Here is a 25,505-nt window from a genome sequence, read left to right on the forward strand (position 1 = left end):
CATTAAGCTACTGAGAGGAGATGAGGGTGGGATTACACTCGTGCAATCTCACTATGTGGACAATGTTTTGAGTCGCTTTGGTTATAGTGACTGCAAGCCATCTCCTACTCCTTATGACTCTAGTGTGCTTTTAAGGAAAAACCGAAGAATAGCAAGGGATCAATTGAGATACTCCCATATCATTGGTTCATTGATATACTTGGCTAGTGCAACGAGTCCTGACATCTCATTTGCTGTGAGCAAGCTGAGCAGATTTGTTTCAAATCCGGGAGATGATCATTGGCAAGCTCTGGAAAGGGTCATACGCTATCTAAAGGGCACAGTGAGCTATGGAATTCACTATACTGTGTACCCAAAAGTACTGGAAGGGTATAGTGACTCAAACTTGATATCTGATGCTGATGAGATAAAGGCCACAAGTGGATATGTGTTCACACTTGGAGGTGGCGCTGTTTCAGACCATCTTAACGAGGTCAACAATGGAAGCAGAACTCACAGCACTAGATACTGCCACAGTTGAGACTGAGTGGTTTCGTGAACTCCTGATGGATTTGCCGGTGGTTGGAAAACCAGTGCCAGCTATCCTAATGAATTGTGATAATCAAACAGTGATTATTAAGGTGAACAGTTCGAAGGACAACATGAAGTCATCTAGGTATGTAAAGAGAAGACTGAAATCTGTCAGAAAGCAGAAAAACTCCGGAGTGATAGCATTGGACTATGTCCAGACAGCTAAAAATCTGGCAAATCAGTTTACCAAGGGGCTACCACGTAATGTGATAGAAAGTGCATCGAGGGAAATGGACTTGAGACCCACTTAGAGTTGCACAATAGTGGAAACCTGTCAATTGTGATCGGAGATCCCGTGAATTTGGATGGCGAAACAAACTATTGTGTAACCGAAAGAAGAGACCCTTAAATGGGCTCATTTTTATGATGTACTTCTCTTCTATTCTGTATGGTAGGATGGCTTATGCCTCAATGTATTCCGGGTGGCTTTCATTAAGCAGAGATGTTGACCTGCAGAACATCTTAGAAGGAACACACTTATATGAGTTCGACTGCTAGTCACAGTCTATGAGATTTGGGTGATCTCTAGATACTCATGAAAGGCCTGGAGTATGACTTATAAGCTCCAACCTGAGAGAATACTAACGGAATAAATATTTGAATATTATTGTTCCCAAATTGGGCTTAATTGAGTTCAAAATATTTCTTAGTGATGGTGTTGCACAAAAATATTACATTTTGTTAGAATAGTTGTCGTCATGAAAAAAAAACTTTGGTCCTAGGAGTTTAAGTTCTTGTGATGGAATTTTGTTACTCCTCACATGCAACATCGCCAAAAAAGTGAATATTTGTGATAAAAAATTTTAACACTAACTATCATTTATGGCTATAAAGACATCACCATTATTTTAACAATGGAGTATTTCAATCAGCCAAAGGTTCAAAGGTGACATCCAAGTAGTTGTGTGAAACTTTTGTCTATCCAGCCATTACTTCCTTAAGCTTCATCAGATACAAGGTCGCAGATAACTTCGTGTGCTTTACTGTACATCTGGCTTGCAGAGGTGTCTCAAAATCGTTCATCAGCTGAGTAAACTTCTCATGGTCCCTCTCGTTGTAAGTTAGGTCCTCAACATCACGCAACATTACTGGAATAGTCTCATTATTGACATCCTCCCGATCACCAGCCAACGAGGATTGAACAAACATATCATGTTTGTGTTCTTCCTTGTTCAGACCACCGCCAGCTTTATCCCCAATATTCTCTAGCTATTGCTCTCTATGCTTAGTCCAACATGAGTAACCATCCATGAAGCCTCGGTAGATCAGATGCATGCGTGTTTTGGCACTATTCTAAAGCATCTTCTCATTCTTACGATCAAAGTATGGACAAGTCATCCATTCATTGTTTGTTCTGCTCTTGTCTTGCTCTACAACATTTATGAAATCAGCAACGCCCCTTCAATACTCTATGCTAGATCGGTCACTTTTATACATCCATCTTCTATCCATCTGCAATGTATGAAATGAAATTAATGATATGTATATGTAGCTAGTAATTATTACATCGAAGTTATATTGGTAATTTATTATTAACTTGGAATACTTTTTTTTCAAGTGAAGAGCAAAAATTCGCCCCTCTAGCCCTCCCTCCCAAACTATGAATAGTCTGCTATATAGGAATACTATTCTTTCGAAAGTTTGGGAGTATTTATACTATGGGTTATCCGTAACGGGCCGCAAACAAGCCCCAACAAAGATTAAGGATAATCCGTGATAGGCTTCACAGTCATCTTTATCCGGCCTTAACACTAGGCTCGTCACGGATGACCCTCATAGGTAACGGGGGCCGTCACTAATGACCTTAACGGGCAAATCACACCCCATATGAATGTTGGTTATCCGTGAGGGGCCTATCCTGAGGACTAAAATTCTACCTCTCTTGGGCCATCTTTGATGAGGCTTTTTGCAGCTTGATAAAGATGACTATCTTTGTAACGGGTCGCTCATTTCCATCACAGATAGCCTGATTGTGATTCCCGGTTCTGTACTAGTGTGGATATATGCTATGTCCGTATTCATTTTTTAGAAATTCGTTTTTTAGACGGGTTGCAAGAACAAGTTTGAGAGGAGTACAAGAAGACCATGCAGTGGTCCTGACAGCTGATTCATCTTTTTCATCCCAGGATTGATGATTTACACACATATAATACATATATATGATATCAATTTTAGAGAAAGGATACGGTCGGGGCACAGCAGCATCGCTACTAACCATTATTAATTTTAATTTAAAGCTATATATATTCTGCTAGCTAGCCCACACGAGGCGTCTCGGCGACGGTGTCGACGAAGATTCGGACACGGTTGAAGCGAAAATCCTCTGGCACCGCCGTGCCGAATGGCAGCACGACGATGTCGGCGTCGGGCTTGTCCTTGAGAATCACCTTCTTGGCCTCCTCTATGCTCAGCCCAACCACCTCCGGCCACGACGTCTTCGCCGACGAGCTCATCTTCCCTCGTCTCTGCCTGCATGTGGATCGATAAGTTAAATGCCTTAAAGGTAGTTAAATAACTTCTAGCTATATATATATATACACACATGAGAACAAAATATACTTCCTCTATTCTTTAATGAACGGTGTTGCATTGGTTAATTAGTTTATTTAAAAGGAAAATAGAGGCAGTATAAACTAAGGAAAACTAAGGAATTAAAAGGTACTCCACTCACGGTCTGATCGAGTTGGTGATGAAAGAAGCTGATGGCGACAAAATGACTTGTAGAGTTCATCGAGAGCACCGATACAAGGCACGTATTTATAATAGAGTTCCAGAGGCAGGTTTGGATCAGGATTATAGCTTGCCAAGGTGGATCTGACTGTGTACGTGCCTGCATGCATATGCCACACGACGTTGCTGGTCAAGCTGTTTGATCAAAGCGTCGAGTAATTAAGACACAACAGGATCACGTGGCGATCGAGCGGATTAATGTTGACCAAGAGAAAACGAAACCTCCAAAAAGAAAAAGATAGAAACGTGTTTGATGATGGCGTGGCACGCTCGTGGCCCCAGCGGCCGGCCACTACGTACAAAACATTCAACTACCGTGTCACCTACTTTTGCCAAGTTTGAAATGGCACCACCGCACCACCATCGATCAGTCAACAGCTCTGTCCAGTGTCCACACGAACAACAAACCAGTTTGGTTTCTCACACAACAATTCCGCTCCTTTTGTTAAGAAACTACGGGTGATCTCATCCACCCAAGGAAATAGGAACAACGGTTCCTATACTAACCGGTAGAGAAGAGGAGATCGCTCCTCTCTCTCCCTTTAGCGTCCCTCTCGACAACCGACGCGATGTTCCTAAATATCGCGTCCCCTGCAGTTGACACCGCTTCACATTGTATAAATGTACTGTTGATCAATGAGAAATCTATCGATTCGCTCTGTTTGTGTTCAATTCTCTCTCTCGCTCAATCAATTCTATCCACATTCAACACGTTATCAGCACTTTCGCTCTCGCGAAGGAGATCGCGAAGTGAAAGAAGGAAGAAACATCGCTTTTGATCTAACAGAAAAGCGAACAGGAGATTCAACAGAGAAGGTACGATGCCTACCTTTCATTGGATTATGGATGCCGTTCTCGGCCTCCCTCGCAATCAGCGCGCCCGTCGCCTTCACCATCTTCTCCGTCGATCGGAGAGGAGTCGCCGCCACCACCACGGTCGCCACTAACACCATGAACGTCGGGCTAGGGCTGGTGGCCGTCGCCACCACCCTCGCCGACGCATCGTGGTGGCCACTACTCCGGCTGCTCCTCCTCCGCCTCCGTCTCCGGTTGCCGCCGTGCCTCGCCGTATCTGTGTGCAGGGGGTGCAGTACTGCGCCTACCACGGATGGACGGCAGTGGTGACACTGCCCGGCGAGCCATGTGACCTTTCCCTGGAGATGGAGTCGCTGCCGCCACCACTGACCGCCCCTTCACCACCTCCACCGACACCAAGCCGACGCCGACGCCGTTCCCCCACTCCCGCGCTACTGGGGTCCGGCAGAACCGGTACCCTGGCTGCGCGCACGGGGGAGCCGCCCTTCTTCAATCCGTCCTCGTCTCGTCGTCATGCAGGTGAAGCCGCCGTTTGCCGTCCCGGCCTCCGCCACACCTTCATCGCCATTCCCCATGGCTCTCCTAGCCGTACACTCCCTAACGGGGTGCCGGGGAATGGCGTCCGGGCTCGGCCGGCCTCCGATTCCGATGAGGATCGGGAGCCGTCGGCCTAATCCGGCCGGCAAACCGCCGGCGGACGGAGGGGCGGCCGTGGCGGCAGTGGATGGTGGATGGCGACAACGGTGGGTAGCGGATTGTGGATGCAAGCGGTGGTGGACGGCGGCGGATATGGAGGCAGCGGCGGCGGCGCATCATGCATCGGCGCCGTAACGGGGAGATGGGGGCGGCAGATGGTGCGGCGGCGGCAGAGGAAGGGCGGCGCCCCCCTCGGTGGCGTCGTTGGCGCCCCACGGCGGCGGAGGAAGGGCAGCGCCCCCTCGGCGTCCCCTCGGCGGCGTCGGTGGCGCCCAACGGCGGCATCGGTAGCAGCGAAATGGCGGCGGTGTGCGGCGAAAAGGGTGGCGGTTTGAGCGGCGAAAACGGCGGCAGCAGCGAAATCGTGGGGGCGGTTAGGGTTAACCCTAACCCCCCGACGGCTTCCCCTGCCTTTTTGCTGAGGGCCGGATGGGCCGGCCCACCGCCCCCCTTGCCTGCCAGCCTAGTGCCACACGGTGGTAGGCCGAATCCTTTAGATTTCGGCCCACCACCCAATTTACCATTTAATTTTAGTTTTTAATTTTATTTTCAGCAGCAATTACATTTTAGTCCCTAATGTTTTATGTAATTTAGTCGAAGCAGTTCATCAGTTGTACAAACAATTATGTAATGGTCCTATAGACCACTGATGTTATGTGTTTATTAACATAGGTGTTTATTTAAATACCCTGTTTCACTAAATTTATTTGTTGTCTTAATAACATGCCTTTTGCATATTATTTCAAGACACGCTCTACTTTCTCGCTTTATTAATTTACAAAATTCTATAAATTCTGTATTTTGATTTAGCAAATTCTCTTAATTATGTACAACATAATTAATGGAGGATTTAATACATGTTCCACTTCACACTTTGACTTGGAAATTAATCACATGTCGATGGAGTCCTATACTTTGGTCATATCGACCATAACTTAGGCAACGAGTATCTCGCCCATCATCAAGTGGTCTACATTTTGAGATGATTACCCGATGGAGTCCTACAAATTGACCGCACTGGTCATAACCTAGGCAGCGAGCATTTCGCCCATCTCACAGAGGTCTACATCTCACGATGATTACCCACATGTGTTATTTTCCGAGAATATGTTTTGAAAAATGAGATTATTTGAAATTTGGTTGAACACAAGGTAGTGGAGTCCTAAACATTGGCTGCGGTATATTCACCAGAATATATTTGCCTGGAGACCGTGTTTTAGGCAGCAAGTATAACTTGCCCACCATTAAGAGATCTACTCCACTGTTTAATTACTTGGATATTATCCACATTGTGCCACCTAACATTACAGAATATGAAGTCTTACATTTCGCATTGAGATTACAACCACAATATCATGTTTTTATTAATTTACCTCTGTAAATTAATAATGTTAACCATGATTGTAGGGACATGGCAACAAAAGAGTTCGACGAACTCGCCCTCGATGGGACTAACTATCCCATCTGGGCTTCTGATATCAAAATCAATTTTGCCTCTCGGGGGATTTTAAATACAATTGAGGAACCCAATGATGGGGACCCAGCAATTGAGCCCAGGAAGCTCAATACAGCCCTTTTTCTTTTAAGACTCTACATTCACAAGGATCTCAAACATGAATACATGTTAGAGACGAGCCCTCTCAACCTTTGGAAAGCTCTAAAAGAGCGTTATGATCAGCAAAAGGAACTCATTTGGCCTGAGGCTAATTATGAGTGGGTTCATTTACGCCTACAGGACTTTAAAACTATGGCAGAATACAACCATGCTGTTCATAACATTTGTTCCAGGTTGAAGTTTTGTGAACAAGAGCCAACGGAGGTAGAAAAGATAGAGAAAACTCTATCAACTATGCTTCCGGAGGACAGAATACTGACTCAACAGTATCGCGCTAACAATTTCCAGAAACATTCTCTGCTTATACATACATTGACTCAGGCAAAAAGACACCATGAGCTTTCTTTAAAGAATGCCCAATAGCGCCCACCGGGCTCTGCTCCACTGCCTGCACTTCAATGTACAGAATAATGCTGAGAATAAGAAAGGATTCAAAGGAAATTCTTCGAATAATCCTAAGAATCTGACTGGAAAGCACAAACGCAACAACAACAGGCGCAAATTCAAGGGTCGGAAGAAAGGAAAAGGGAAGGGTAAGGCACCACAACCTCGTAGCAATGGCAACAAGCATTGCAACAGGTGTGGATCTGACACTCATGTCGCTAAAGGCTGCCGCATCCCGAAACATCTTGTTCTCTTGTACCAAAAATCCCTCAAGGACAAAAAAATCTTCTGAGAACCCAAGATTTGAAGCCCACTTCAATCTTACACATGAAGAGTGCCCTGAGGTTGCAAGTTCTCACCAGGCTCCTGCTGACCCAGAGAGCAACCTCAATGTTCTCCCAGAAGATGTCGCTCCACTCTCTGCGATGGATGATATGTTCATCGAATACTGCTCAACGGACCCACTTGTTGATGCATTCCACACTTGGCATGATCGACTTGGGCACCCCGGTATCGAGATGATGAGAAAAATTATTGGCAACTCTATTGGTCATCATTTGATCACTGATAAATTTTCCAAACCCTCTGATTTCGTATGCACTGCATGTGCTACTGGGAAACTGATTTTGAGACCATCTTATCTCAAAATTAGAGCAGAACCACTTAAATTCCTTGAACGCATTCAAGGAGATATCTGTGGCCCTATTGTGCCAAAATCTGGACCGTTCAGGTACTTTATGGTTTTTGATTGACGCATCTACTAGATGGTCTCATGTGTGTCTTCTATCGACACAAAACCATGCCTTTGCCAAATTAATGTCTCAAATTATAAGGTTGAAGGCAAATTACCCTGAACATAGGATTCAATCAATCTGTATGGACAATGCTGCCGAATATACATCCCATGCTTTCGATGATTATTGTATGGCATTGGGAATTCAGGTTCAGCACTCTGTTCCATATGTCCACACACAAAATGGTTTGGCTGAATCGTTGATCAAAAGAATTAAGCTTATTGCTCGACCATTATTGATGAATTGCAAATTACCTTCATTGTGTTGGGGTCATGCAGTTCTGCACGCTGCTGACCTTGTCCAACTACGACCAACTGCATATCATGAAACTTCCCCAATGCACTTAGTACGTGGGAATCCTCCAAGTATTTCCCATTTGCGTAAGTTCGGTTGTGTTGTATACATACCGATCTCACCACCACAGCGTACTGCTATGGGCCCACACAGGAAAGTGGGGATCTATGTGGGATTCAAATCTCCGTTGATCATAAAGTATTTAGAACCCTTAACAGGTGATCTATTTACTGCCCGGTTCGCTGACTCTATCTTTGATGAGGAACATTTCCCGGCATTAGGGGGAGACTTCAAGTACCAGAAAGAATGCCACGAAATTAATTGGGATGCCCATGGTATTCCAGCCACAAACTCACGTACTACTGAAACTGATCTTCAAGTTCAGAAAATTATACATTTGCAAAGACTTGCGAATAATCTGCCAGATGCATTTACCAATTATAAAGGTGTGACTAAATCTTTAATTCCTGCTCAGAATGCGCCAGAAAGAGTGGAGGTACCAAATAAAACCACTCAACTTCCACTCACTAAAAAAAGAGGAAGAAGTATGGCCACTCAGCGAGAAACAATTGTTAATAAGCAAAGAAAGACGGTAAATGCAAACCAACCTTTAGTTGGTACACACCAAATTGATACTATATATCAAGCAGATCGTGATAGTCTACAACCTAGCTCGGTGGTGCACAATGTTGAGACTAGGAATTCGGAAGACCATAGACACATTGTTTCAGGAGATCACGATGAGTCTATAAGGGTTGATGAAATTGCCATCAACTACTCTAAAACTGGAGAATCTTTTAATAGAAGAGCTACAATTGTCGATACTAATTTTTCTGAACAAATTGCTGAGTGCCTCCAAGTTGATCCAGAACCTAGGTCTATAAAAGAGTGCCAAAAGGGCTCTCACTGGAACAAATGGAACGACGCAATTGACGTAGAATTAGCCTCGCTTTACAAAAGAGATGTATTCTCGGCTGTAATGCCTACTCCTTGTGGTATCTTTCCTGTGGGATACAAATGGGTTTTCGTCCGGAAACGGAACGAAAACAACGAGGTGGTGAGATATAAAGCAAGGCTTGTAGCATTGGCAGTACAAAATCGTCTCCGATATTTAATATCATTGGCAGTACAAGTGGTATAACTTTCCGATATTTAATATCATTGGCAGTACAAAATCGTCTATTTATGCAGTTGATGGACGTAGTGACAGCATATCTTTATGGGTCGCTTGATTCTGATATTTATATGAAGGTTCCTGATGGAATCGACATCCCGAATCAGAAGGTAAATCGTAACATGTATTGTGTTAAGTTGTAGAAGTCACTTTATGGCTTAAAACAATCGGGCAGGATGTGGTACAACCGATTAAGTGAATTCCTTTCACTAAAGGGATACACTAAAAATGAGGATTGCCCGTGCGTCTTTATCAAAAAGTCCCCCACAAGATTTTGTATTATCTCGGTATATGTCGATGATCTCAACATCATTGGCAATACACAAGATATTAATGAAGCACGTCATCATTTAAAGACGGAATTTGAGATGAAGGATTTGGGTCAAACCAAATTTTTCTTAGGTCTACAACTTGAGCATTTACCTTCTGGAATCCTTGTGCACCAAAGTGCATATACCCAGAAAATTTTGGAGAAATTTAATATGGACAAGTCATATCCTTCCAAAACCCCTATGGTGGTTCGATTTCTAGACGTGGAGAAAGATCCATTTAGACCAAAGGAAGATGGAGAGGATGTACTCAATCAATTCTATCCACATTCAACACCTTTGTTGTAATAATGGTTGGATATATACTGGATGTATACATAGGTCAGAATATTTACTCTTCATTTATATGAGAAAAAGGGACATCCAATAATGTGATCAACCAAGGACAATGATTAATTACTAAAGTGTACACAGTAGTTGATATCCAAAATGGAGATTATATTCAAGAGTACCCCATATGACACTTAGGGTGGGTTTGGTTCACGGTCATGCATGGATGGGATATGGCATCCATATTTTGTTAAATATAGCGATCCAATTTTTTATTTGGTTTATATGGATATGGCGATCCAATTTCTTGTTTGATTGGAGGATGTAGCATGGATGGAAAAAGCCAAAAGTTAGTGAGACCCATTTGTTATATATTATTTTTTTATCAAAATATAATCATCCGAGATATTATTTTAAAGATTTAATTGTAACAAATATAATGGTGTAATCAAATCATAAATTAGATAAACGGTTTAGGACAAAAAATCATTTGGAGCTTGCTTAACCGAAAATCAAACCAACCACAGCCAATCAGAACAGGACACATCACCCAGACCAAAACTGGATGGCTTCATCCAGCCAAATCGGTCGGATGCACTCATCCAGCATATTGCGAAAATATTCTCTATTCTGGGCCGCCCCATACACCATGCCATCCAACCAAACACCACAGAAAATCAGGCGGCCATCTCCCATCCAGGCTCATCCACCCAACCAAAATTACTATATACACACTAACTAAAATACCCCATGGGTTCATAAGGATGAGCTAATATCACATTATACTATCAATTGGACATACAACTAATTGTTAATTGCCAATACTAAATGTGGATCATGAATGACTCTATCAGCAACGAATGGATGGTATCCTTGAGATTGCGGCAATTTGTGAAGTTGTCCTCTTGGTTGTACATGAATTCCATCGTCCTTGTCGAAGTTGAATATCCTCTCCAATAGGTGCTTTGAATAGACATTGTTAATTTGGATTCAACCACTCGCTGGTAAAATCTTTCAGTATGTTCATCTTCTCACGTGCCACTTTAATTGAGTCATTGTGCTCCTTCATGTACCTAGTGTCCTATTGCTCACCTAGTGTTCAGCAGGCCGCTCGCCTCCGTCACGGATAGCCCGATTGAGATGTCCGGTTTTGTACTTGTCGATCATGCAAAACAATGTAACATTTATCACGAGTTTAGGCCTATAGAACTAAATATACATTTTTAAGTTAAATGGTTGTTGAAGATCTTCAGGTTCTTAAATTGTTTCACTATGTGCTCGTAGTAAGCGCATAGTAATGCTTAATGCTTGGTCTTCTTAATAGTAAGCCCTCGCATCTGCTGAGTGCTGACCATGGAAAAAAATACCAGAACCAAGAAGATATGACATATGCAATACAACATTTATAATCATTTATTATATAGGATCTGAATTAATTTTCAGTAATAATACTCCCTCCGTCCCATAACATAAGGGATTTTGAGTTTTTCTTGTAACGTTTGACAACTCGTCTTATTCAAAATTTTTTGAAATTATTATTTATTTTATTTGTGACTAACTTTATTATCTACAGTACTTTAAGCACAACTTTTCATTTTTTATATTTGCAAAAAAAAATTGAATAAGATGAGTGGTCAAACGTTGTAAGCAAAAACTGAAAATCTCTTATGTTATGGGACGGAGGGAGTATATATTAAGGTACTACTTAGAAAGTGGAATGCAAAACTTCTACTTGCTTTTGAAATCAATGAGCACTGTACATTTGAGTGTAACTCGAATATTACCGTTTTTTTTAGAAAGAATGTATCAATATCAAAGTAGCAGTTTGTATATTGTAGATAGTTTTGGGTGAAATTACATGCCTATATCAGGCCTTTTGACATAATATAGAAGTGAATTCGAAATTTTAGTAATTGCTTAGCTTCTTCTTATTGACTACTCAAGTTTTATGAGATCAGAGAAACAGGAAAGGCGTCGTCTTTGAACCTATGTTTGCACGTCAAGACAAACATCCTATGCGTACCACAGCATGGCCACCCCAGAGCACGCCGCCCCCCCCCCCCTGGGGTGGTGGGGCCTCCCGTCCCAAACCCCAGGCATCCTCAGGCCTGAGGCCTGGCCCAGCACGAAGGCGAACAAACGCATTGTGCGCGAAAGCCACAAGCAGAAGGCGAATAGAACACGATGCCGCGATTGCCACCGCCCACGTCTTCTGATCTTCTCCTCACGGCGCCGAATTCGCGCGGCGCAACAGCGCAAGGCCACGCATCGGAGCGCCGGCGGCCGGCTTCCCATTTTCCTTCCACTACTCCGCACAACGGTCGATGGCAGTAGGGCACGAGGTGCAGCATGACTCTGCGATCGCCTAGCGCCGCTGCTGCTGCCGCTGCCGCTGCCGTCTACCGCCTCTTATTTCAGGTATTACTATTAGCTAGGATCCTATGCACTTGTGCACTTACACATGGCAGCTGGATTAGCTTCGCCTGCTTCCGTTATGTATAGTGAATTTTTTGTGGAAATAATATTATTTTAATAGAAAATCACAAAATTATAGGTCGGTTAGACAAAATCGTAAGTTTAGCACCCTGTCGAACTGGGGCAGTTCAAAAGGGTACCTGTCAAACTGGGGCAGTTCGATAGGGCAGTTCGACAGGTAATAAAATAACTTAAAAAAAAGAAAAAACACTGTAGCGACAATGTGTGGTACCCACCTGTTCATGAACGAGATGGTGGATGTTCGGTAAAACCATATCAACGATCAGACGAGCTCGTCATTTAACAGCGGGTAAATTAGAACCATGCCATTATAATTTAGCTAAGTTTGAGATATGTCATCGGTATCTCAATAACATGTAGGACCCACATGAGTCAATGACATGTGGGTCAGAATAGCATATCTTAAATTTTATAAAATTATAATGACATGATTCCAATTTTCCCTTTAACAGCAGGTACTTGCCCTTCCCCTGCGTCGTGCCAGTGCTACACGGAGGCACACCACGAGCATGAGCTTGAGCAAGCTGATCACCGGAGGCCATAGGCTTTGCTACTACCACCAATTAACCAACCAACCCTTTGGAGACCGTGGTGATGGGCTTGGCGGTGAGGATGGGGGAGGTATCGTCGCCGACGATGTGCTGTAGGGATCAAGCAATCGAGGTCGGGGTCCGCTGCGGACATCCACCGTCGTGGTCGCGCTCCAAACGCTCGAGCTGGTGTGGCGGGAGCTGTGCTCGGACATCCACCACGGCGCCGTGTCGCCGGTGCGGTGACCATGCCGTCCGTCCGATAAGCCGTGGGTTCCCGCCTCACCGTGCCACAACCCACCCTCGGCGACATGTTGAAGCGCAGGATGATTCCGTCGTCGGCTCTGCCAGCCACCGCGCGCGCCAGTCGCTACCCATCTCCTCACTGTGCACTCTTCTCGAGAGATGGGGAAGAGAGAACGAAGAGGGAGAGGCATAGGATGGTTTAGATGGCTATAAAATCCGAGGCCTGACGCCCAGCCCATGAACGGCCATTTGGCCTAGCCCAAGCACGGCATGACACGATTGGTGTTGGGCCCGTGCTTGGGCCGATGCCTTGGCAGGGTGGGCTGGCCCGGCACGGCATGGCACGGTCGAAGAGAAATAGTTGAGGGACCCAAAATAGACTTAAATCAAATATATAAGGCATGACCTAAAGAGAGGGATACAAAATAGACTTATTCTAGCCACATGAGACACAACATAAAGAGATGAGGATGAAAAAATAGACTTATTATATGGAGGAGCACGATGGACTATTGTGCCTTCGGGCCGGCCCAGCGCGGCACGCACAGTCGAGAAAATAGTTGAGGGGTCCAAAATAGACTCAAATCTAATATATAAGGCATTGCCTAAAGACAGGGATACAAAATAGACTTATTCCAGCCACATAAGACACAATATAAAGAGATGAGGACGGAAAAATAGACTTATTATATGGAGAAGCATGATGGACTATCGTGCCTTCGGGCCGGCCCGGTACGACCCGAGACTTATTGGGTCGTGCGTGCAGCCCATGTGCAGGCACGGCCTAGCCCGACATGTAGGTCGAGTCGTGCTAGCCCGACTAGCCTCGGCCCAGGATGAAGAATAGATGGCCCGCTGACATGTGAGGTCCACGTGGGTCACACTTGTTATGTCAGCTAAAACTGGTCACAATATTTTCGAGAGATCAAAGTTAATATGGTTCTGTGAGTTAAGGGATGTCACAATACCAGCTATTCATGATAGAAATACCAGCATGACAAATTTCAGACTGAAGGACAAATTGAGAGAACTAAAGTGAACTTATTCCAAAATGAAAAGCAGAAGCAATGGGTGGGCCGGAAAAATGGCGAACCGTGTGATCGCACGCCACGTCGGCCAGCCGTACCTTGTACCGTGAGGCCTGCTGCGCGAGTACTATTGGGCTGCATCCTGGGCTTCCGCCTGTTTCAGTGAGGCGGCCCGCGGCCTACTGCCATAAGCTTCTTTTCCTTCTAATGCTACAAAAGTGTGCATGGAGTTTGAAGAAACGATTTTGCTAAATATTTATTGACAAATTTTTCTCCAAAAATTTAACAGATGTAATTACAGTACAATCGTAGTGTATTACACTGTAACTTGCATGTAATTACACTGTAACTATAGTGTAACTTGTATCTAACTTTCAAAAATCTCTCCGTAACATGTTATTTCGGTAAAATGGAGGTCGTGGGAACAAATTCTTTCATATATGTGTGTGCTATGATTTGTTTTCTTCCTCACCAAAACAAATCTTGTAATAGATCTAACGATTTAAAATTATGTGAAACTTACATATAAGTTATACTGTAGTTACATGCAAGTTACAGTATAATTATATATAAGTTACAGTGTAATTACACTATGATTGTACTATAATTATATCTGTCAAATTTTTGAGGAAAAATTTGTTTTGAGGAAAAATTTGTCGACAAATGTACAGGCAGTCCCACAAGAACAGCTGGGTTACCTTATAGGAACAGCTGCCCAAACATGGAGCGTTTCCACCAAAAATGGGATAGCTGAATTCAACATGACCCACAATTCATGAACTGGGTCATGTTTTTTTCATGGCACACTCGAACGAAGACACGAAATTGACAACCAAATCAAATTAGTCTGACTTCAATCCAATATCAGTCAGGACAAGACTCAAACAACTTCTGCCCCTCAATTCGGAGAAAATCAGTTCAAATCAAACCGGAAATTTCAACATCAGATTTTTGACAAAATCATCAAAAGGATGGCATAAACACAGCCCAATCCTAACAAAACTACAATGGAGCGCAAAATAACAGATGGCCATGGCAGGGATTGATAACATAACAGATGCAGAGTAACTAATCCCTGTCCAATGTTAAGAAAACATTTAACAGATCGCTCAAAACACCCAAGCAAATAGGATGTTAAGCGCAACAAGAACTCAGTGGTCAATGCTCAGATGATGACGATTCAAAGTTTTAGTTTCAGTCTGTTCCTCGTTTCTTCAACCACTCAAGTGCCAAACACAGCAAGATCATCGCCGGGATTACATCTGAGATAAATAGCCAAAAATTTCACCATATTCACAGCCATCAATCAGGCCACCAAAACAAACCAAGAACTAAGCAATTTTTTTCTTGTTTCTTCCTACTGCTTAACGCAACAACACACCTTGGTCCAAAATAAACAGCTAAATATCCTACTAGTGCATAAGACAAGATGACGAATGCAGGCGGCGGCGGCGGCGGAGGAGGAGGAAGGGGGCTCAGTTGTCGTCGTCGTCGGCGTGGGACGCCTTGGATGACCCGGCCTTCTTGGGGAGGAGGTGCTGGTGGATGTTGGGCATGACGCCGCCGCTGGCGATGGTGGCGCCGCCGAGCAGCTTGGTGAGCTCCTCGTCGTTGCGCACCGCGAGCTGGATGTGGCGCGGCACAATGCGGGTCTTCTTGTTGTCCCTCGCCGCGTTCCCGGCGAGCTCCAGCACCTGACGAACACCACCACAAGGCCAAATTTAATCTAGTGTATCACAAATTCGATCCCCACAAGAGACCCAATCCCCACGGATTCGCGGCAATATCGCATATCGAACGGATCCAAGAACACGGAGACAATGGCGACCTAGATCCCCAAATCAATCGCCATCAAATCAGATCCAATCCGAGAACGGGTGGGTACAGGAGCGAATACCTCGGCGGCGAGGTACTCGAGGACGGCGGCGAGGTAGACGGGAGCGCCGGCGCCGACGCGCTCGGCGTACTTGCCGGCCTTGAGGAACCTGGCGATCCTCCCGACGGGGAACTGCAGCCCGGCCTTGGAGCTCCTCGACGTCGCCTTCTTCGCGGCCCCGGCGCCGATCGCCTTCCCGCGTCCCGCCATCCTATACCCCACCCACCGACGAGAGAAGAAACCGGCTGCGCGAGCGAGATCGACGCGGCGGCGGAGGCGGAGGAAGCGCGCGGCGAGGCGAGGGGAGGCGGCGGATGAGACGATGTTAGTGGTCGGGGGCGAGAGAGAGATATATATATAGGGTTGGTTTTGGGTGGTGGGTGCGGGTGGCTAGCCAATGGGAGGCGATCACGCGGATCGTGGACGTGGGCCGTCGGATGCGATGGGACGGACGGCGGAGGATGCGCGTCGGGGATTTCGGTGGATCCGGAAGCGGCGGGAAGACGGGCGGAGTTTTCGGTTTGGGAGGGAGGGAGGGAGGTGCGCGCGAAGACGGAGACGGCGGATCGGTGACGTGGCTCTCTGGTTTTCGTGTCGGACCCACTGGTCGATCTCTCGTCGTGGTTCGAGTTTTGTATGCTGTGGCAAATTGGCAAATAGGGAGACAGGGAGGGACGTGAAGGAGAGTATGCAACGGCGCAAACGCGTAGTAGAAAGCAATGAGGGAGTAGCTATTTTCGGCGTAGATTTATTTTTTTTCACGTACCGTTTGTCTTAAATAAGTACAACTATTATCCATTTAATTTAATAATTTCATCTATTTTTTTCTTTTTTCAACATATTATATAACCCCATGCTACAGAGTAGTCCAACAAGGTTGTATAATTCAGTGTATAAAGTGGAGATACAAAGTCTAGAGGTGAGACTCTCTTGTCTTATTCAATCCATTCACCAAGTGTACAAATGACTGGCCCCTCCTCTTTTTATATAATGCATTCGCAAATATGCAAGGTTCGGTGATGGGTCCAATTAGTGTATTTAGACTAGGCCTTCATGGACTCCCCCTTGACACTCACCGTGTGATGTCTATGCCCTATTAAAGCTTCAAAAAAACCCAGTCGGATAAATTGGAGAAATAGTACATAGCGTACGCATATACTCCCTCCGTACTCGTAAAGGAAGTCGTTTAGTACAATGTTTAAGTCAAACCTTAAGAATATAAATCATGAATAACTCTCAAGTTATTGAGTTTGAAAATGTAAAAATTATATCGATAGATTTATCTTGAAAAATACCTTCATAAAAGTATACATATATCACTTTTCAATAAATATTTTTATAGAAACAAGAAGTCAAAGTTGTGTTCTATACACCATGTCGCTGTCTAAAACGATTTCCTTTACGAGTACGAAGGGAGTATGTCGCACGAATTGCCTCATTAAAACCCTTAATAAGAAACTAGAGGAAAACTTGTCACACCCTAAAAATCCTAAATATATAAATTGTTGTTTAATTGGAATTATTAGAATTTATTTTAAAAAGCCTAGAAGAGAAGATCTAGTTTTAATTAATAAATTCCAATATAAAATGAGGCCAGATAAAATTTCATTAAATACTTTGCTTAATTCTATAATTCCTAGATTTTTCTGGGATTTATTTGAGCTAAGGAAGTATTTTTAATAAATGGAATTGCATTTCATGAATAATTTAAATTGAAAAAGGTTTTTAAAAGTCTTTTGGCTTTGGGCCGAAAGTCGGCCCAAAACCTCTCTCTCTCCCTCGGCCCAGTCGGCCCAATCCGGCAGCAGCCGCCCGCGCGCGCGTCCGCCCGCTGACAGGTGGGGCCCACCTGTCAGTCTTCGTCTTCCTCGCGCCGCTGCCGCCGCCCGAGCCCTATCGCCGCGCCGCCGTCATCTCCTTCCAAATTCGGCCACGCCTTTCCGTTTCCGGTGAAATCAATAGAGGGGAAATGATCTTCGGGATCTCTACCTTTCCTCTTTTGGAATCGTCGGCTAAAATCGTTTGGAAATCCGTGGATTCGATCTCGAATCGGATTCGTCTCTCTCCCCGAACCCTAGACCTTCCTTCGCCGTCGCCGGTCACCGTGGGCCTCCAACGCTGCCTCCTAGCCCCTATAAAAGGACCCCCAAGCCCGTCGCTACCCGCCGCCACCCTCGCCTTCGCCTCTCGTCGCCGGTAGAGCCCTAGCATCGTGTAGCCTAGCGCCGCCGTCGCCGCCGCAGCTCCAGCCGTGCGCCGCCGTCGCTCCGGTCGTCGTCGCTGCTCGAGGAGGTCGCCGTCGTGGTCACCAAGCCGTCGCCGATCTCGTCCACCCCTTCGCCGTCGCCGTAGGTCGCCGGAGCACCGCCGTCGTTGTCAAGCCGAAGGTTGCCGCCGCTTCTTCCTCGACGCCGTCGCCGTCCGTTGATCTTCCGCCGTTGTTTTGGTCACCGGTAAGTTCGCCACGTTGCCCTCTACGAGTTGGTGTCCTCCGTTCGCGTCGTCGCGCCGTTGTTCGCCGGCGAGCTTGCCGCCCGAGCCGCCGCCGGTGATGACGTCATTGCCGACGTCATCGTTGCCGTCCGTCGTAGACCGGTCGTAGACCGTTAGATCTTGGCCGTTCGTTGTGGATAGGATCGATCTCGGCCGTTCGTTTCCGTGAGCTGCCGCCGTGCACTCGGTCCACCGCGAACCCTACTCGCTGACGCAATAATTCCCTTTTCCTTTTTAAAAATAATTCATTATTGCGTCATAATTCAATTAAAATCCATATAAGTGTTTTAATCCGATTTAATCTTTAAAAATTCATAACTAATTCATCTTAGCTCGGATTTAGTTGGTTCAAGTCTCTAAATTTTTCTAAAATTGAGATCTACATGTTGAAAATATCCACATGTACTGTTCATGCTGGTTTGTGTTCTGTTTTGGTGATTTTGCTCTTTTCTGTTTAGGTTCCGACGTTTTCGGAGAGTCTGAGTTTGCAGGAGAGGATTTTGAAGAGTTCCAAGGCCAGTAAGGCAAGTCACACAGATCCCAAACAACCCTTTGAGCATGTTGATCACGTTTAAAGCTATTGTTTCTATTCAACTATTGCATTTATTTTCAAATGTCATTGGGTGGAATTAACCTATTGTTTGTTATAGCCCTTTTGTTCTTGATTACTTTATTCCTTGATACCTTGGGTTATTATAATTTGACTAGTTGGGCTATATATAGTGGTTCAGCTAGATATTAGATATGATTGCTTAGCCATGCTTAGAAACATTAGCACACTATTGGGATAACTTATGACTCACTATTACTTAATGATGGCTTAATGATAGTTCACGATGGTCAATCGTGATTGGTTAATTAATTACTTGCCAACTAAAACTTGATAATGGTGGGTTGTGAGCACATGGTTTTGAGAGTCGTGCTCATGACAATTAAGAACCGGTTCACGAGTTTTGGTTGTGAAACATTAACCGTGCCAACCACAAGCCAGCGTGGGCAACGGCTTTACCTTTTGTATAGCATGGTTCATTGCGGAGCACCAGACTGAGAAGTGGCGGAGATAAGCCCACGGGGGTCGTTGGGGAGTCTATGCCTTGTTTATAAAGGGGTGATTATGATCCAGGAACGGTGCACTGCTTTGAATTGTGTTGTGCGAGGGGTACTGTCACAGCTCCTTTCCAAGGTACCGTGGTGGTATTGAGGCACATGGTGACATGTCGTGGGGCTGTGTCTTGTGGGTACAGTGGTACACCTCTGGCCAGAGTAAAACTATTCGAATAGCCGTGCCCGCGGTTAAGGGCGGGTCTAACAATGTCTTTCGTGATTAGTCTCACACTTCTCATCATAATAAAAGATGCTATAACTGGTAATAATTTGATTAGCTCCTGGTTTGGAATGGTATATTCCTGGTTTGGAGATAGAACTGTGCAGCCGGGATGGTTGTTCAGAATGGTTGGGCCTATGCAACAGGGTATGTTGTATAGCATTGGATTAATATTGTTTAATTATTACTTAACTGTTTTATTAAATTCTGAAATGTTTATTAAATGCTGTTTATGCAAATGAAACCCTCCTATGCCATCCTTTGTTATCCTGTGCACTTGCATATTTGCTGCGTGGCTTGCTGAGTATGTCATATACTCACCTTGCAATCATTCATCAGAGGAGGAGTTCTACAGTGATGCTGATGGTGTGGAGGATTAGGTGTAGCCCTAGTCAAGCTGCCTGTGGAGTGGAGTCGTCTGCGTCGTTTATCTTATTTTTTCCGCTGCTTAGATCTTTATTGATTGAGAGGAACTATCTACCTCTGTAATGACATTTTATTCGCTTATTAATTAGAGTGATAATTGTACTCTATTATCAATTTGTTATTGTGTGCCTCGGCTGATTCCTGGACGAGGGTTCACACACATGTAAGCGTTTGGAATTTTGGATAGAAATTCCGGGCGTGACAAAACTTATCCAAGAGAAAAAGAGTACAATCTATCCAAATTATTGCTTTGATTTTTGTAATTGGTTTTGGGTACTTGATTATTCAGATCAAGCTTTTGTTAATAGACATGCAAAATATCCCCCTAAATTTTGCATCTCTTTTAAGTGTGAACCATCAAAACTCGTTGCGTGTATCATTTTTTTCAGACATAGTGCGAGTGATGTTCCAATGGTCAAATCTTGCATGTCTATGACTTGTAGAGTTTGTATAGTCTATCAGTGCTGATGCGACACACATATCATTATCTTCTTAATAATGATTTTGGGGTTTGGACAAAGTTAGAACCATGTTACTTGCTAGAAATGGCGAACTATGTCCATGGAACTTATGTATTTTCATATTCTAACATAGTATGGTTCACTCTTCACATGTTGTAGGCTTACAGGCCTAAGCAACATAGGTTTCTCCCAATTTTATCTTAAACTCGTTCCAAAAGAGTGAGCTTTTATTTTTTATATGATGATATTCGGATCATCATCTTGGTTTGGGGCTTTTAATACTTGTATGCGAGTGCTCAATCCAAAAATATCTTTAGCCATTCATTATCAACTATAGGTCAACTTGCAGGTTGATTTTCAACCATAGGTCAATGCCAATGAGTTTCTGTTGTATGAAGAGAATATTGCCCATAATAGGTTTCATTACCAATTTCCGGTACCTAGTGCTTTTTCTCATTGTGCAGGTGCCAATATGTGTGATCTTGCTAGATTGGTTTGGGAAGAGCGTAGTGTCAAATAGACACAATTGCAGCTATTTCATAAGCGCATTATGTATCGGATGATCCTTTCAAAGGACTAAATATGTATGTGAGTATTACCGTTTCTTTTTCGAGCATACCTTTCAAGATATGTGGGAATTAATGTAATGCTCAGTTTGATGCACATCGAAGGTTCGGTGGTATGCGTGACCAAAGCAACTACATGGTATACAACCGATGCAATTATGGCGCATGGTCGGAGCGACCACAAGGTATACAACCGATGCAATTATGGCGCATGGTCGGAGTAGCATGGCGCGTTGCTAGCGCAGCATGATTCGTCCAGTGCTCGGTATAGCGGGTTTGCGAGTTAGTGCATAGTACGACATCTAGTGTGCGACGCTAGTAGCGGCCCTTGCACGCGTCATGGTTCATGCCGATGCATGGCACAAGTTTGGCGCGAGGCGCTCAGACAGTGCGCGTGACAAATATGCCATTGTTGTGTTCCAATAGACGATGTGAGATTGTTTGTACTATATTCATTTTTAAGATTCTAAATTTCAAGAGAAGTTGGCTATGAAATAGTCTACTTTAGCCTAGATTTCTTAGTGTGGACATTAATCTCACATGCTTTGGTGGTGAGTATGCTTTTCTCATCTTCCAATTCCTACATGGGAACTTTTGTGCGAGAGTTTTGCCATTCTCAAGCTATATCCTTCATAATCATTGTGTGCGACTGTGAAGTCTTTGTATCGACTGGACTTTGTCGTGTGTCTCTTGAGATTATACTTTGTGGTGCTTCTATCCACAATGTTTCTCTTCACTTTAAGCTATGCATATTATCTATGTAAATAAATTAAAACATTATTATTTCCAGACAAGGAGTAAAACTTCATCATAGAGCAAAATGAAAGATAATATTGGATTGAGAAAAATGGCCGATTGGCCAAAACCCTAGCCCTAAAACCCATTTCCTTTCTTCCAATCCCCTTTCTTCTACTCCTAATGGCGACAACAGCGGCGAATCGGGTGAGGCATCGGAGTGCCGGCGATGTGCGAGGCGGTGGTTGTGGTGCCCAGCAGCGTGCAACGAAGGGGTCGTGGCCGACCGAGTTACCCGGTGCTCGTGCAACACACTGGTGCCGTAGGAGCCCTAGTCAAATATCGTGACGGTGAGTGCGTAGCAAGGCTAATGCTAGTGCAACAGTGCAATCTCGATTGTCCTCCACGTGCGGCAAAACATGACGGTGAGTCTCAACCTTGCATGGCCCATGAGAGTAGGCGCAAGGCCGATCCATGACAACGGCGGGTTGCGTGCACAGCGGTGCTCGCGTTATGATTCGAGGAATCGGTAAGACATCAATCTTATCCTCTTAGGGATTTGCAGGGATTGTGGGGAATTTTTGGGTTCTAATTTGGGGATTTTCTTGAATTAGCATTTGTGAAAATTAGAGATTTTGGTTATCCGCTGCAATTCTCCTCCTAATTTCTACCCAAGCAGTAATCGATCTTAAAATGCAGACACAAATTTAATTAGTCATGGGCATCAAGAAATTAAAACCTAATCGAACCTAACTAATCATAATCTGATGATAATTAAGGACTAACTAACATAAATCGAAACCAAATTTTGCATCAAACCGACACTCAATAGATAGAGGCTTAGATGCATCTTATGGCTTCTAAATGGGATGATGGGATCATGAGGCTAAATCATAAGTGCTTAGCCTAACATGATCACCATAATACAGAAACTTAGGGTGACTGACCATTATTGGAAGCCATGGATGCCGTAGTTGTCCTGAGGTTGCCGATGGCCGGAGTGGATGTAGAGATAGCAGTTCCTCGAACCGCTCCGGTGTTCGGTGTAGAGAAAGTAGTCGTAGCAGCGGGGTAGGTAAGGTCACCGGCTTGATCTGTAGGGATTGCCGGCGATCAATTGCAAGATGGCGACGTCCTTCGGGGTGCCACCTGCACTGGCATGGTACCGCCGTTTGATGACCCTTCAGCACTTAGTAAAGGATCGAGATTAGTTAGTGTTTATCGAGAACGAGATGATCGTGTAGCGATCGTCACCATGACACGACGCTGGCGTTCCCTTTTTATATGGCGCTGTGGGTATCGGGGGTAATCCCAAAAGGAATGTTCATGCATGACCAATCACGTTAATGCGTTATTATGGAAATAACTATGAATTAATCGCGTTAATCTCGCATGGGTAATGGGTGGAAAAGCAACGTGTGTGATTGTCTCCCGGTTTCCATACTGAGAGTCAATTTTCCCAACAATCACCTCGTCTCGACCGTTTTCTAACCACGCTCTATTTCTTTTCCTACCTTTTTTCGTATTTTTTATTGGAATGCACTGACACTTTGCTTGTAAATAATAAAGGCGGTTAGCGTACTAGTTTGGTGTATTTTGCTATATCATTGCACATGGAAAGGGATCCTCTGACTTAACTGCTGTGCAGTTGAGTCACTGACATGTGGGCCATAGCAAAGTGGGACCCATATGCCAGTGACTCAACTGCATGTGCAGTTAAGTCAAAGGATCTGCTTCCCATTGCACATACACACTAACACATGGGGAATATACATTGTTGAGGAAGGCACGAGCGCTCGATAGCTTTGCCTCATAAAAAATAATTGACTCTTTGTGCTCACACATACGTGGCTTCGTTTTGTAGTAGAAACGAATGACATGTCTAGCGAGTGCATCGGATTGCCCAGTGCATGCATTAGAGTGGTATAAAATTTGGTATGGTTATGTGCGACTTATCTGGTTCAGATACGAGTTGTGGAGACCGTGACGGTGTTCTGATCACATACCCCGATATCTCTGTATTTCATCATCATTTATAGTCTATTTCACTCGTCGGCGTGCACTGGTAATCAGGAGATCAGGTCTACCTAACTATCGCTTTTAAAGTCCTAGAAGGGTGAATGGTGAATGAGATTTTTGGGAAGCACTACGCATGATTTCTCACTGTCCATTCACCACGGCCCATGTTGCTCACCCGTGGCGTATCGTCCAACATCCTATACAGTGAGCTGTCCACGTGATACCTGGTGCGCCTATTAGGGTGTATTTTGTTGGAGGAATATCCCTAGATGGGAGATGACGATTCAGTTTTTGAGTGTGTTTGGTTGGTGGACAAGGGTGGATAGGGCGACCTGAAAAGGAAATATTCCACGAAGATGCTAGATAAGTGTATCGGCTGGATGAGGATATCCACCTTTGCTAATCTTGATCATTAGTAATTGATTAACAATAATTAATGTATTGTGTTGTTAATTAGTAATTAACTTATCAAAATTAGTGTTGATTAGATATAATTAGTTTATTTTGTTGTTAATTAGTATAAAGAATGGCTATAGTCATGATAATTAACATATTTTACTATTAATTAATATGTTATTGTTTTTCATTCAATCCATTCTCATTCTCATGTACCTAACAAAAAAAACTGGATTGTGATATCCACCCAACCAAATAAAAAATTAGACCCCACCATATCTGATGTCTATATCCTATCCAACCTTCACCACGAACCAAACACGTCCTTAATGGAGTCCAGAGATCATCCAGAACAGAACCACCAGTACGCATTTATTATATTAAGTTCCACATTTTTTTAATCAGTTTGTCTTTGTTTAACGCCAAGATTTATTGATGACATAAATTAAATCTCTATATACATGCTTATACTTTCAGCAAGAACTATCTTTGGCATCCAATGCATTAGCTCACGCTCGGCTCGCCGGCTAGCTAGGAATGCAGCTAGCAGCCGCAGCGCTGCTGGACGAGGGTGCACTTGCCGGCAGGGTCGCAGTTGAAGGTGGAGCTGCAGCTAGTGAGCTGGCAGTTGCTCGGGTTCGCCTTCGAGCAGCACCGGCACTGCAGGCACAACGGCGCCGCCAACGTCCCTACTACGCCGCTGCCGCCGCCGCCGGCGATGGCCACCACCACCGGCTTCGCCGTCTTCATCGGCACCATGTCATCCAGCTGATCCAACGCCCATGCTAGTTAATTGATCGATATACATGCATACACACAACATAGTCAGTTAAATGTCATCCGATCCGTCAGAAAATACAGTACAAGTTCATAGAAGAAACCAGATTGAGCTTAGAATACCTCGGGACTGCACGGCGACGACGATGAGGAGGACGGCGACCAAACTCGAGAGAGGGGAGGTCATCCTCCTGCGGCAGTTCGCCATGGCTGTTTCGGTCGATCCCTATATATACCACGCTGTTGAATGATAACAACTTGGGAATGCCAACGCTTGAGGAGATCGAATGGCGAGGGACGACGAGATGTGCTCGTTTATATATAGCGACGACATGTTGCATGCCGAGGGAACAATATAATTCCTAACGTCCATATGCATACATTTAGAGGGCTGTAAATCTATCTATCTATCTATCTATCTATCTATCTATCTATCTATCTATCTATCTATCTATCTATC

The 25,505-nt window shown here is 44.4% G+C and overlaps 3 protein-coding genes across 3 annotated transcripts; all 3 read right to left on the reverse strand.

Annotated features, from left to right (window-relative positions):
- Positions 1-2,643: 2,643 nt before the first annotated feature.
- LOC4352127 (subtilisin-chymotrypsin inhibitor-2A) lies at positions 2,644-3,299 on the reverse strand. Its single transcript, XM_066306254.1, has 2 exons — positions 3,242-3,299; positions 2,644-3,039 (listed from the first exon to the last, which is right to left on the reverse strand). Exon 2 carries the CDS (start codon positions 3,021-3,023, stop codon positions 2,826-2,828), a length of 198 nt encoding a protein of 65 aa, XP_066162351.1. The 5' UTR covers positions 3,024-3,039; positions 3,242-3,299; the 3' UTR covers positions 2,644-2,825.
- An 11,577-nt stretch (positions 3,300-14,876) lies between these two features.
- Positions 14,877-16,175, reverse strand: LOC4352128 (probable histone H2A.7). The gene is made up of 2 exons (NM_001423492.1): positions 15,870-16,175; positions 14,877-15,666 (listed from the first exon to the last, which is right to left on the reverse strand). Exons 1-2 carry the CDS (start codon positions 16,056-16,058, stop codon positions 15,448-15,450), a joined length of 408 nt encoding a protein of 135 aa, NP_001410421.1. The 5' UTR covers positions 16,059-16,175; the 3' UTR covers positions 14,877-15,447.
- Positions 16,176-24,618: 8,443 nt separating this feature from the next.
- Positions 24,619-25,358, reverse strand: LOC4352129 (uncharacterized). The gene is made up of 2 exons (XM_015764115.3): positions 25,169-25,358; positions 24,619-25,053 (listed from the first exon to the last, which is right to left on the reverse strand). Exons 1-2 carry the CDS (start codon positions 25,251-25,253, stop codon positions 24,812-24,814), a joined length of 327 nt encoding a protein of 108 aa, XP_015619601.1. The 5' UTR covers positions 25,254-25,358; the 3' UTR covers positions 24,619-24,811.
- Between the last annotated feature and the right edge of the window lie 147 nt (positions 25,359-25,505).

This window comes from Oryza sativa, chromosome 12, assembly GCF_034140825.1.
Source record: "Oryza sativa Japonica Group chromosome 12, ASM3414082v1".
Taxonomy (NCBI): domain Eukaryota; kingdom Viridiplantae; phylum Streptophyta; class Magnoliopsida; order Poales; family Poaceae; genus Oryza; species Oryza sativa.

What these genes read in the sequence shown, in the direction of transcription:
- LOC4352127 (XM_066306254.1), bottom strand. Translation starts at nt 3,023, where the DNA reads ATGAGCTCGTCGGCGAAGACGTCGTGGCCGGAGGTGGTTGGGCTGAGC.
- LOC4352128 (NM_001423492.1), bottom strand. Translation starts at nt 16,058, where the DNA reads ATGGCGGGACGCGGGAAGGCGATCGGCGCCGGGGCCGCGAAGAAGGCG. An exon ending in TCGAGTACCTCGCCGCCGAG is followed by an intron (nt 15,667 to 15,869) that starts GTATTCGCTCCT and finishes GGTGTTCGTCAG; the next exon opens with GTGCTGGAGCTCGCCGGGAA.
- LOC4352129 (XM_015764115.3), bottom strand. Translation starts at nt 25,253, where the DNA reads ATGGCGAACTGCCGCAGGAGGATGACCTCCCCTCTCTCGAGTTTGGTC. An exon ending in CGTCGCCGTGCAGTCCCGAG is followed by an intron (nt 25,054 to 25,168) that starts GTATTCTAAGCT and finishes TCAATTAACTAG; the next exon opens with CATGGGCGTTGGATCAGCTG.